Source organism: Lepidochelys kempii, chromosome 2, assembly GCF_965140285.1.
Source record: "Lepidochelys kempii isolate rLepKem1 chromosome 2, rLepKem1.hap1, whole genome shotgun sequence".
In the NCBI taxonomy this organism is placed as follows: domain Eukaryota; kingdom Metazoa; phylum Chordata; order Testudines; family Cheloniidae; genus Lepidochelys; species Lepidochelys kempii.
Genome location: NC_136381.1, coordinates 30,180,649 through 30,195,150, shown reverse-complemented (window position 1 = coordinate 30,195,150; position 14,502 = coordinate 30,180,649). Strand labels below are relative to the sequence as shown.

The 14,502-nt window shown below is 39.0% G+C and overlaps 1 protein-coding gene across 2 annotated transcripts in view; it reads right to left on the bottom strand.

Moving 5' to 3' along the window:
• Positions 1–14,502, bottom strand: part of CSMD3 (CUB and Sushi multiple domains 3) — a 1,215,628-nt gene that overhangs the window by 113,212 nt on the left and 1,087,914 nt on the right. For both annotated transcript variants that reach the window (XM_073330296.2, XM_073330291.2), the window contains 3 exons: positions 12,201–12,386; positions 10,818–11,012; positions 8,834–9,007 (listed from right to left, as the gene is read on the bottom strand). In XM_073330296.2, coding sequence (XP_073186397.1) covers positions 8,834–9,007; positions 10,818–11,012; positions 12,201–12,386 — 555 coding nt within the window. The remainder of the gene's footprint in view (positions 1–8,833; positions 9,008–10,817; positions 11,013–12,200; positions 12,387–14,502) is intronic.

Here is a 14,502-nt window from a genome sequence, read left to right as displayed (position 1 = left end):
CTGGCTCTCTTTGGCCTGACTGGAGCGAGCCCTTTTATAGTATCAGAGGGGCCTTAATTAGAGTCAGGTGTTCACATTAGCTTAACGGCCTCACCTGACTCTTTGCAGGTTAATTGGAGTCAGGTGTTCTCATTAGCCTGGAGCAGCCCCTGCTCTGGTCAGTCAGGGAACAAAAAACTGCTTATCCACCAGCCAGTATATCTGCCTTCTATTACTTTGCTATACCCAACTGGCCTGGGTCTATCACTATATATATATATCCAATGTGTAAATATAAATATTACATATTTTAAAGAGGTGTGGATAACTAATTATTTTGAGTCAAAATAGTTTATATGTTTAAGTTTATAGTAATGTTCTTTCTGACTTTTAATTTACTCATGATCAATTATTGTATTTGAAAATTATTTTTTAAAATATCTGCTGTTCTTCACCTATAGATATTGCTTTACATCCATAACTGCAGGGAATGTCAGTGTTGTAAAAAAAAGGTACTAAAAAAGGTTTCATATAAACTGAAGTACAGCAATCCATTTCCTCCATCAAAATTTTTGCTTTTTTCCCTGAGGAAAGAATACAACTAAATCTTTCATTCACCTGGTTATAAACAGTGTATTCAATAGAAATCTCTATTTCTGATACTTCTAAATGTTTCTCCAGTATTTATCATAGAGATTTTCCCCCACAGAAAATGTTTTCACTTTCTCTGTATTGAAAGAATCCAGTAAAATTGTGAGAGGCATTCTGTAAACTCAGAGATACAGTAGTCACAGTTTTATCTCTGTCACTTTAAACTAACAATTTGAAGTGTGTTTTTCCACATTACTACAAAACTTGCAAAACATTTCATTTATTGCTAAGATCTCCATACTAGACCTGCTTGAGGTATTTTTCTAAATGTTTCGGAACACTGTCTTTTCTTAGAAGTGCTCTGTTATCCCATCCACATTAAATCAGACTCACCTATTCCTCCTTAATGGACAATTTAGCTCCAACACTGCAAAAAAAATGTTTTGTGAGCAAACATACTAATTAACAAAATGAATTTCCTATAGCCATTCCCTTTTGCATTCACCTTCTGTGAATATTTGAACCATTGAGGTAATTCATTAATACGAATATTCACACAATACAGCATTGCACTTGAAATATTCAAGATGAGATGGGACTCAGTTCAATATAGGAGGAGGGACTCTGAATATTCATTGTCATAGCCCTGGCACAGAGGCAACTGGACTACTTATACAAGGGAATTACCACACCCCTTGCAATTAGAACTGTGCAATGAACCCAGGAGGCCTGTCTAAGTTACAGCAGTTTCTCAAGGTTAATTTATAGGCTTCAGGACTAAAGACCCTCAATAACGGTGTAATGCAGCCCCAGCACCAAAATGACACTTCTATGTCCAAAATGCTTTCAAAGAGCTCTGAGGGTGTCTCACAGCTCTCTTCCACAGTGCCTGCATTGTGCATAATCCTTCCCCAGCCAGAAATGGGACTTTTAGATCCCCTTTATGCCTCACCTGCCCTTCCATTAGGTGATCTCACACCATATCTGCATCCAGACAATAAATCTTACAATAGCCTATTTTTTCTAGAAAGGATGTGTTGGACACCTATGTGTCCCACATAGGTAAAGGTTTATTTGTTTCTTAAACATCCTAATTCTACTTATCAGCTACCTCTCCCTAAGTGTATCTACAATCACTTCTCCTGGTAAATAAAGTTACACTGATCCATTATGTGAACAGAAACAAACAAAACCAATGATGAAGTGAGCTGTAGCTCACGAAAGCTCATGCTCAAATAAATTGGTTAGTCTCTAAGGTGCCACAAGTACTCCTTTTCTTTTTGCGAATACAGACTAACACGGCTGTTCCTCTAAAACCAATGTATGACATCCATAACCAGTGACAACCAACACAGCTTGGGCTCTCTGTTACCATTGCTATTTGGAAGTGTTTTCCCTTGTGCTGAGCAGTGTATTGGTAGGGGTGTACAATAATCTTATAGTTTACATTATATTATCGTTATTTGTGGTGCTGTAAAGTTTTGTTATGTATTGCAATTTGCACTAGCTGGTTGGATTCTCTTCTCTAACGGATCAAGTTCAGTGCTGCGTGGTTGTTGGATGTATAGTAATTGTTTTGGTCCTGGGTTACACAATTTTTGTAAATTTTTGCAATTTTTATGCCGCTGGAGGCGACATGAAGTTTTCTAACAGGGTGATTAAATTGTAAGTCAGTTTTAGGTAAATATGTTGGGAAATGGTTGCAGTCCCCAACGTGGCTGCTTGGGGGAAAGGCATTGCTTTATGCAACAGGACTGAAACAGAACCCATGCATCTGAGGAAGTGGGCTGTAGCCCACGAAAGCTTATGCGCTAATAAATTTGTTAGCGTCTAAGGTGCCACAAGTACTCCTCCTCCCCACTTTTAAATGTTTCCAGGGGATGGTTCTAAAGGAATCTCCAGACCTTAAAATGGAAGTACAGTTATAGTTATGTATTACAATGTTTAAGCTTTAACATCTGTTTCACTTCCAAGCATGTGCCTGGGGTTGACAGTGGCATACCAGATCCAATGTCTCATTTCCAGATCGACAGATTCCGGGAGCTGGCACCAGGAGCCATCAAGGAACCTAAAAGGATTCCACTAGCTCTATGGAACCTTGGCGCATGATGGTTGTCAGTGTAGCACAGAGGTTGGTGGCTCTGTGAACATTATGGAGCTATGGGAGGAGTTTTGATGTTTGTGTGCAATTGCAGGATCTGGAAGGCCTGTCACCAATATGACCCATTACATCTCCACTCGTCTTTGGCCCTTACATTTGTCAGTAGGCTGAACAATTACCCAGATCCTTGCAGCAGTTATTTAGTTTGAAGGTTTCTAATGGGGCACTCTTGAAGCACCAATCTTATGGAGGATACATGTTGGTCCCAATACTGTTAATATGCTTAGGCATCTGGTGCAATCTGGAACCCATATGTGACTGTGGACAGTGGCCTTATTCAGGACAGCATTTCTGGTAGCATTTTTTTTTTTTTTTTTTTTTAGTTTTTCAGATAAGCGAGCTAATATCTACGTCCTGTAGGGATTCTTCTGGAAGGGCTTTGGAACTGAGGGATATACACCGGGGGGGGGGGGGGGAGGGGATTGGTTATATTAACCTTAAAAAAGTCAAAGATGGCTCAAGGACGCTGGGCTGAATTCATTAATCTGCAGGATGGTGGCAAGCCCTGGATCTGCCCTTTAGAGGCTGTGAGGGCATACACGGTGATAAGACCAGGGAGCAATGGACCCCTCTTTATTCACAATGATGGCAGTCCACTCACAATATACCAGGATGGGGAATGACACGGTTGGGGATCCCAGCACATGAATTTGGTTCCCACTCACTCAGGATTCCGGCAACAACAGCAGTGGCCCAGCTGGGTATGGGGCCTAGTGCAATTCACGCAATTGGGTATTAGGCATGCTGAAGCGTACAGAAAATATGCAAAACCCCAGGTGGGGGAATCCGTTTTAAATTTTCCATTGTGTTTTCAGTCCAAATGCTGGCAGACGGGCCTGTGGATCTGTGGGCATAGTACTGTTTCCTGGGCACAGCTTGGAGGTTTGCATCTGGGCCTCAGTGGTGAAGCAGTTCTGAGCTGCAAGGGAGGAGGGACACATTATGGGACCAGCAGATGCCCCTTTTGTACACTGTGGGGATCTGTGAGCTGACTTCAGATATAATTATGTTTCACATTGGGGAAAATGATTTGGGAATGTTTAAAGGGACAGATTTAATGACCAGCTCTCAGAGGGACTTGGGGCAGATCATGGATCTTTTCCCAGGAATAAAAATGGTGTGGTCAGACATGTTGCGATGCAGGATAAGGAGAGGAACTGTGAAGCCCCCACAAGCCAAAAACACTAGGAGGTATGCGAATAGGGAGGTAGCCAGATTTATGGGTGCCATGGTGGCAGCCGGTCATTTCGCATCTGGACATAGCATACGGTGCACCAGAATTATTCATTTCAGACTTGGAAGCTGACACGTTTTCAGCTGATATTAAAGGGGGCATTAAGAGATGTCTCAGGACCCAGCTAGTATGTGGGGAGGCAGACAAACTAGTTGCTGGTGCCTCCTTGTGGCAGATGTCCAGTGCAGGTACTCTATAGGGAAGGGATACAGGGATCAGATAAAATGGATTGGTAAAGAATTAAAAAAAGGTATTCTTTAAAGGAGCGGAAACAGGGGAGGAGGGGTTCAGCACTATAACTGGTATGGCAGGGAGCCATCCTCCTTCTTCATAGGCCCTCTGTAACCCTCATTTGAGGAGGGGAGATGGTGAGAACCCAGAAGTGGGTTGGCTGGGGTCCAGGATGGGTAAGGGGCATGGCTGACAGAAGCACCCTAGGTATATATTGAAATGATTATGGAATTACCTGCACTGTATATTTTTATCTGTTGGGTACTCACAGACATTTAAGAATAAAGTTGCAGCCTAATTAAATCGCACCCAGCGTCTGTTGTAGTTGTCTGAGTGTGAGCAACATTGCAGCTTGGCAAACAAAAGTGGGGAGGCTATGGGACCACTGTGGAGGAAAAAAGGATTAAACCGTGATTGGGAGATTTTTGAAATACCAGGTGCAATTGACTGAACATTTTATTTTATTTTTTCAGTGACAAGTATTAAATATACAACTATAAAGAAGTAAATATGAAAATAGAATACTAAATCAGAAATACAAAATAACTATTCCCATGCAGACAAAAAAAAAAGTTTATCCATCTCCCACAAAAAAGAGTAAATAAATAAATAATAAATCCAACATTTATATTTAAACAGAGGAAACCTACCTGGTACTAGTTTATACTACTAGACTTGCTTGCGATGAGCTAATTATGTTTTATGAACAAACCAACAAATGTAGACTAACTCCTCAGTTCTGCCCCATCTCCCCAAAGTTTTCCTGTAGCTTTTCCCCATGAAAAAAAATATTATTTCTCTCTCCCCCCTCCAGTGGCCTGGTTTTCTATTGCTAGTACCATTTCTAGTAATTTGGGCCACAGTTTAGGGAACCACTCAAGCAGAAGTTCACATCCATCCATATTCAGCAAAGCATGTGCCTAAGTTACATTGCATTCCATGGAAGCTTTGCGGAAAAGGAATGTTTTACTGAACTGGGGCCTTTCCCCCCTGTATAAAGTGGGTTTAAAAGGCCACCAGTCTGATCTGGCAATGATTCATAGCCACTTGGCACAAGTTCAAAAGGCTATGCCAGAAGTCAGGTAATGGAGACTAGCCCAACCGCTTTTCTTCCTTCTCTCCTGTCATTCCTGTCTCCATCTCACCCAGTTTACTCACTCCCAGCTCACTTACCTCTTTTCCTTCCACACTGAATTAGCTACTCCCTCTTGCTTTCCCTCCCACTGCACACCCAGTTTCACAAAGTTTAAGGCCAGCCCCGGAGCACCCATGGAGTCGAAGCCTTTGGGCCAGATGGGACTCGTAGATCACCTAGTCTGACCTCCTCTGTATTACAGATGATTAAATTTCACCCAGATGCCCCTACATTGATCCCAATTACTTTAGTGAGACTAAAGCATTTCAATGTTCAGGAGACTAAACTGTTGGTGTGTCACTGTCAGAGAACAGGAGAGATCTGGGTGCCACCAATGCCTGAGGCCCATGCAATGTCAACGGAATTTATTAGATGAGATATACCCAGATGATGCCAGCAGGAGAGGAAGGTGAAAAGCCCAAGACCTCTGCAAATCTGACCTGGAGAATAATTCCCTCCCAACCCCAAATATGGTGATCAGTTTGACTATGAACATAGAATCATAGAACTGGAAGCGACCTTGAGGGGTAATCTAGTCCAGTCCCCTGCACTCAAGGCAAGACTAAGTATTATCTAGACCTTACAGGTGTTTGTCCAACCTGCTCTCAAAAATCTCCAATGATGGAGATTCCACAACCTCCCTAGGCAATTTATTCTAGTGCTTAACCACTCCGACAGTTAGGAAGTTTTTCCTCACATGAGCAAGAGACACCAACCAGGCATCTAAGAAAGAAGGTTCTCTGTACCACCTCACAGCACTGATTCACTCCATCCAATGCCCCATTTCCAGCTGTGTGCAAACTATGATGCTTCAAGAGGAAGATTCAAACAAACAAACAAACAGACAGACAGACAGACAGACAAACCAACCAACCAACCCACCCAGAATACATCTGTCCAACTGTGTACTGGAGAAAAAGACCTCTGCAGATGACCACTGGAGCCCTGAAGCATGAGATTTGATTATTGTCTTTGCCTTAATGCAGAACTGCAAGTGCTTTGAGCTGTTGAGGGTAATACAGGCAATCCTGTTCTCCCCCTGGCTGACGAATGAAGGAGACAGTTGATAGATTACATGGTCAGAAAGTACTACCATGACCATCCAGCCCAAAACTGGATTAAAACGTACTTTTTAGAAAAAAATATCTAATCTTACTTAGAAGACTACACGCAAGAGTGAGACCACCACCACCACCACATCTGGCAAACTGTTTCAATGTTTAATTACCCTCTCCACTAAGAAATTACATCATTTCAATGTATTATTATTTATAACTTCACCTTCCAGACACTGGTTTTTGTTATGCCTTGTCTGTGAGATTGAAAAGTCCAGTTCTCTATTAACTCTTCTCTTTTATATCAGCTCATATTTCTCTCTCTCTACTATGTTCTGTCTTCTTTTGCCCATGTCCATGTCCATAGTTTGTTCTCTTGGCCAACCTTCACTTTACCTTCTCTCTTTTTGCCTTCTGGGACTGTCATAGCTCACTATTTGCCTCCCTCTATTTTTTTCCATTCTCCCCAAAGCCATCTGTTTACTATCTTTCCCACCTTAATTAATCAAATCTCTGTCTTTCAATCAATTCTCAGCATCACAGTTCGTTCAGTCAATACCAATTTACTCTCTGGGTAAGCAAATATAAAAGCATACTGGGGAACCTATCACAGTTTTGCAGGGGAAAAAACACTTCTCTCACAAACAGATGCAATTCAAAAAGCATCCAGCAGGGGCACTGCTCTGAGAACAACAATGTTGAGAGGGTGTTACTTGTCTCCATTTTATATATTTCTCCTATCACCAGCTTCTGTTACCATTGTCAAATTTTACAGTGACATTGTGCCCAGTCTGCCATTTCTATCAGTAAAATGTTGTCCCTCTTCCTTTGAAAAAGTCCCACTGACAGAATTAAAGTTTTTAAAATATAATTTGAGAACATACTCTTACTCAGCTATTACCTTTTTGATTATTCTACACTGTTTTGATACTGTTCTTTTCATACCCCTTGTCAATAACTTATTACTATGGGATATTAAAGTGTTGTCACTTAACAATAACGAATACAACTCAGGGGAAAAAAGTGTCAAAGTGCATATTTCATATAAGAATAGTCAACTCAGCTTATCCCTTTCAAGTTTTCATTAGAGATTGCATAACCTGTCAATATTTTCAAGCTCATTTTTAGTAATTGCCTATGTTTCTACCGGCAAAAAATTAAGAAAAGTTAAATAAAAGTGTGACTTGAAATACTTACCTCCTTACTTGGCAAGAAGTTGTTTTGCTTAAATTGATTTAAAATAATGTGTTCAAGAGGCTCTGCAAAAGTAACAGCCAAGGTTTTCTAAGATTTTCTAAGAAATCAGCATTTTTGAGACTAATGATTCTCTCATAATCATTTCTCATTTCTCCAAATCTATAATAGCTGTGACCTTAACAAACAAGCAGGTAATTATGGAAGAAAAATTCAGTAGATTTTGACTCTATACATGGTATGTGTATGTAGGGCTTTTAGTTTTTAAATATTCTTCCTCATCATATCTTTTAACCTAAATAAAAACAAACATTTATCAAATAACGGCATCCTCTTTCTTCTCTGTCAAGTGGTGTGCATATTAAACTGAAAGGAAACACAAATAAAAATAACACATTCCCCTCAACTATGAGTCAGCAAAAATGTTTCTACTAAAGATTTATGGATATACAGGTAACTCTTTTGCTTATCCATGAATCATTTGAAGCCTAGAGGTATTTTAGCTGAAGCCTGGCAATAGAAGAAAATTTGAGCTACAGAAACACAGCTATCTCAAAGAAAAAAAAATAGTGTACAAATATGTCAGCAAACTGTACACAAGGAATCTTCCCACTGGTATGCTGGCCCAGGCCTTAAATGTACTGCATTTTTACTGAAGGATGCTAGTCTGGATAGTTATGAAAATCCCACTTTATGGATATTTTAATATCCCTCACCTACTACCTCAAGGATAATAAGAGAAAATGGGACTATAATGCTACATTCAAAAATCAAAACACTATCACCACTTTGACTTCAGTTGAAAAGAAAATGTTAATTGCATGCAGTCCTAATAAAGTCAACAAAATAATCAAGAACAAAACATGCTGAATCATAATCCACTGAAATGTGTCATTGAAATTATTCCACTGAGCATAGAAGAAACCCTCAAAAAGCATCTCTACTCTGCTCACAATGTGCGGGGTTAGGGAGTAGATTTTGAAAGAGACACACATAGATATCTAGGTCCATTAATAGGAATGTAGGTACATTTTGGTCCTTTAGTTTAAACTTGAGACTCTTGTAAATCATAGGGATGGATAGAGTCAATAAACACTAGATATCTATTGTTAAGAAAAAATTTAGGAATCATCACAGTCATAAAAGTTCTGTGCATGGAAGAAGAGGCCTTTGTTGACTTAGCCCACTTGCTGATGCCTGCTAAAGAAAGTTTGTAAAAGAAGGCAGACAGGCCATTATTACAGTTTTCATACCTAAGCATCGGGTCTCAGTTCCACTCCAGAGTCCAGAAGAGAGACATTCCCTTACAGTAGAGCCAACTAGCATGAATCCGGAATCACAAGTGAATATAGCTGTAGATCCATATGTGATTTGAGTTCCAATCTTATTCCCATTGGGAGGTACAGGAAGTTCTCCACAAGAAATAACTTTAAGGGAAAAAATACACATTTTGTATTGAGCATTGCACTAAAAACATTTAATACGTATTTTGGACTGGTTAAAATAAACATTGGAGGGTAGTCTATTCTGATCTGTGGGAGAAATGGATACAGAAATCTGTGTGTAAAATAAAGAATATGTCATGAGGACTCAAGCTCAACATTTGAAAAATATTTTAAACTATCACTGTAAAATTATTTTTTAAAAAACTGTTAAGAACATTTTAATCAACAAAAATCATTGATATTTAATTATCTAGGGTTTTTTTGAATGAAATATAAATGTTTCTATGCTCACTTTGTTATTATTTTTGTAAAACAGTATATTTGAGGTTTTTTTGGACAGAGGTTATATTATTTAATTTGTATCCTGTACGTCATTGTACATCACATGCCTTAGCTTTTATAAAACACAGATTCTTAATATTGGATAAATTATGTTCAGTGACCCCATTATTTTAGTCACAATCCAGAGAATTTTCTGATTTAGAAGGAGACAAAGTTTTCTCTTTAAAAAAAATAAAATAAATAGAAATAGAAATAGTGGCATTAGGAAAATGAACTTCAGTGCTACCTCTGAAAAACTTTAGGTTTTTTAGGTGTACAGTTAGATGAATGAGGCCTTAACACAATATAGAAGGATGGGATTTTGCTATAGATAGCACTCCAAAGTTGTGATGAATTGCTACTTTCTCTTTGGAAGAGTCAAAGCAGGTTTTACATTCAATATTTCAACATAGACGGGCCTACATTATTTTAAAAGAACTCCTATTTGTGATGGGGACCCCCCCAATTAAATCTGGAATTTCCAAAAAGATTAAAATAATTTTAATTATTAATTATTAAGTATCTTAGACTGTATTTTGGAGTCCTTTATCTATTAATAGTTGTAACTGTGTTCTCTCCTACATAAGGGTTACTATAAATATTGTATATTAGCAATCTGTACATTTTGTTACAGACTTTATATTCAGATGCACCATAAACACTAATGTTGACCCTCTTTCCAGAAGAATGGTAGTTATTTGGTTCTTTAGAAGGGAAAAACAATGAAATACTGGTTGTGTAGTCCCCATTTAATGATAGAAGTCCAAACCTTTCAAACATGGGGGCTTTCACCTTTATAAAAGTGGCCTGATTCACATAAGTGCCTATAGTTAACCACACAAGGTTAAATATTTTAGCCTCCTTTCTTAAAAGTACCTGTCTCCATTATACTTCATATTCACTACTTCTCACTCTTAAAGCCCATGCAGCCAGGTGGTGCCATTAGGATAGCAGCTTGTGGTGAAGATGATGCAGATCCTTGCCACCCCAAGGAAGCTCCTAAAGAAAAATCCCTCCCTACTTCTCGGCTGTCCCAGGTGAGTGTGAAAGCTGTACCATGCTCCTAGTGCACCTAGACAGTGTTCTTGACCCTTTTGCGGTGTCTTGTACCACTGTTGGCTATAGGAGAAAATACTTCACTAAGGACAGAACACTATTGTGTCTGATCCTTGCATGGGGTGTGCAGGATAGAGTGGAGAGAAACCTTGTGCTCTGTTCATTCCCTTCTGTGTGTGTACCTGTGATAGTGACAGACACCTCAAGAGGGCAGTTGGGTGTGCACAGTCCTATTACCATAAATGTAATCATCTTGAATTTCATTAACAATAATGGACATTACTTTTAAAAGATTGGCCTTGGGCTTATCCAGGGAGTTGTGTCCCAGGAAGGGTTTTGCTATTCCACTAAACTAGAGGGAAATGTTTTTCTATGTGCCACCTACACAGAAAGTTTACACACAATGCATACTCACTCTGGCAGTAAGGCCTCTCGTTTCTCCAACTCCATGTTCCATTAGCAAGACACTCAATGGATGCTGGTCCCAAACCATAGTAGCCTGGATCACAGCTAAAAACAACTTTTGTTTTGTACTCATAATGTGAACCATTCACTATTCGCCATCTCCCATGTTCCAGAGTAAAGGAATTGATGCTTGGACATGTAACAACTTACAAAACAAAACAAATCAACAACAAAAAACCCCCAATGAGAACAGTATTTGTGGCTCAGGAAGTACAAGTTAACAAGAATATGAAATAAAGAATATTTGTTCTTTTGAATTCAGTGTCAAATTTTAATCATAATGGCTTCCTATTTGGAGTCTGTGTCTGATTTCATAACCTGCCTAGGGCTGAGCTGTAATCCTTGTTTATGGTCATAAGCATGTTGAATCTTTCTTGGCGAAAGGAACTTTTGCCCCATCTCTGGATCCTATTTTATTTCTCCCCACAACAAATGAGAGTCCCCCACCACCTTCCTAACCTTCTGCCATCCCCAGGGCCAGCATGATAAGGGAGCACCATAGTTACTCCGTGCTCTGCAGGGTTTTACACACTAGATCCCCAAGACTCACAAGAAGTCTTCTCTTGCTGCTGCTCCCCTTTTCCTGAGGGATAAAGAGATATCAGGAAAGGTTCTTAAATTTACCTTGCTGGGTATGTGTCTGTGTCTCTAGAGACACCTATCTTTTCCCCTTTCCAAAACTCCACAGAATGGGGAATGATCCATATCTGGATGGACACCTAACCTTTCCTAGGCTGAGATTTCTGCTTCAGCATGGTGGCCCATTTGGATTTTCATACCTAATTTATAGCCAAAGAGGTATCCACATGTCCCTGAGGAATTGCATGTGCATTTTCTCCTCAGTGTCATCTCTTAGAGTTTAGGTGGTGCGGGGTCATTAGCATGGAGGTGGAGGGGTTGCAATCTGTATTGGTGCTACACAGTTGTCCATGAGGACCAGGCAGAAAGTGATAAGGAGAGTCTAAGATCTGCTTAAGACTCCATGGCCTTATATTCTGACTTGGCCATGAGGCTCTTGCCAGCTGCTGAAGCAGGAATGCCAAGGACCTGGAACTGAGTTATTAACTTTTATGCATTTTATAATGTATTTCTTTTCCAACTGTCACAGCAGGTTGATTGATATTATATATATATATATATATATATATATATAATTATTGTTTTGATCATTATATATATATATAATGATCAAAACAAGTTTCATGTACTCAAATGGCTCATCATATTAATTATTCAAAAGCAGAACTCTTAAATAATTTGAAACAGAGCTCCTTTGACAAAGGAAAATAAAATTCGGGAAAGTTCTTAGAGATAATTTTGCAATGCTACATACCTACACAACGAGGTGTTTTATTATGATTGCTCCATGTACCATCTGGCTGGCAGACTGCAGTAGTAAGCTCCTTGGATGATAGTCTATACCCATCATTGCAAAAGTAAGTAACGTGAGTACCAACTAAATAATCCGTAGTTAAGATTCCACCATTTAATGGAGCTTTAGGGATTCCACAAGATATTGCTGAATTAAAAGAATCACAAACATGTTATTTACCTCTTTGTGATAAGTTATATCTTGTCTCACTCAAATGTTTTAAGTGTCATACCACAACACTCATATACTAGTGAAGAGGGATTAGTAATGTATTAGTGTATATTTTAGGACCACACAGACTTCATGAGTTCTAAATTTTCAAAGGAACTAAACCTTGGGAGGTTTATAGCTCATTAATCTGTCCTTTTAAAGGTATCTGGGGTTGGGGAGGAAATGAAAGTTATAGTTCAGTAACCCTCTAGCTATCCTTTCAGATTGCAGAGAATGATGAATGACGATGCAGTACGGAAGAGAAGAATAAGAGGAGCAGCATGATCCTATGGATAGGATAATAAACTGAGACTCTAGAGATCTGGTTCTTTTCCTGGCTCTTCCACTGATGCATTGTGTGACCTTGAGCAAGACACTTATAGTAAACCAGAGGTCCCCAAACTAGGTGCGCTCCCCTAGAAGCAGGTGCGGCTGGGGCAGGGGAAGGAGCGCCACCCATCAGCTCTGCTCCTGGCCCTGGCTGCTAGCCCCAACCTCAGCCCCTTTACACCCAACCACGTCCCCCCTCCCAGAGCCGAAGCCTCACTCCCAGTCCCAGCTTGGGGGGGTGAGGGGTGGAAAGGGATAAGGGGGAGCATGAGTTAAAATGTTTGGGGACCACTGCAGTAAACTTCCTACATTTCAGTTTCTCCCCTTGTAAAATGGGAATAACAATGCTTTCTCATCTTTTGTAAGATACTTTAAAATCAACAGGTGGAAAGAATTGTATAAATGCTAGGTATTGTTATTTTTAGAAAGCAAGGGGAGTGGGGATGGAGAACAACAGATAGCACACTTTTGCTGTTTCTTTTGAATCTCTTCTTGACTTCAGCAGCCTCTGTGTGGCAGGGACTTTGAATTTTGGTGTTACTATACTTTTATTAGTCCTTTTTCCTGTTTGGCATTTCAGATTTCTTTACATAATTTGCATCCTTCATATACAATTTGTCTGGCTTCATAAGTATATATATTCATGTATAGTTGATCACATGGTTTATACAGCCTACCATCTAATCTCTGTCTGAGAGTCTATTTGATCATTTCAAGGATCATAAGATGATCTTTATTGGATGAAAATATTACATATATATATATATATAAAAAACAAAGTCAAAATGGTATCATCTGGGTTGAGTATTGCAAAAACCATTAGATCTATTCCTGGTTTTGTAACACACATTTGCTGCATGGGGAAAATGCCAAACTAGCTTAATTAAAGGCACCAGCAATCTCCTTGAATGAGCTCTTTAACTAATCCTGTTTTCTCCTTTGTACAATAGTGTTTTAAAGGTGAAAGACTCCATCAGTTTGTTGAAGCATCATATTTTCACCTAGTATATTTAGTCATTTCACGGTATACAGTATATGAAATCAATAATAAAGAAAAAATCTGTATCTCTTATTGACTCTGTTAACAGGAGCAGACCAAACTGACATAAGTGGATTATACTGAATGCTGAATTTAAGGTAAAAAGATAGTGGGGACCCAGAAAAGCAAAACTAGAGATCAAGATAGAGAATCAGAGAGATCTGATCAGAGAGGGCTTGGAAGCAGGAAAGAGGAGGAGGGAAAAAACATATAGAGTGCAAAGAGAGGATAGCAAAAATTACCCAGCCACAGCCATTCAGAATAAATATGTATATTTGTAGTGCTAAGGTTTGAGGTGCTGAGATTTTCATATTTCAATGTGTTATTTCATAGTGTTAAATATAAAACATTAAATTAGAAAATATGTTTACTTAATGTGTATAATTTCTGATTAAAACTATTTTCTAAAGAAAATATTTTCTTTAGATACCACATTTATTTAGAAACCTTGCATCCTATCTACGCATGCTTTCTTTCCACAGAAAACACTGTAAATTAGAGCAGTGATAGGAATAACATTATGAGTAAACAAAGACCCACATGAATATGAGACCCATGAAAGTCATGTATGGTCTATCACCTTCTAAGCATTCAGTGAACATAAATCTTGTATGTGTAAAAATGGAAATTTTTGTCCATGAAAAAAACTCCACATTACTATAACTACCTTTGAGTCTCAAGAAG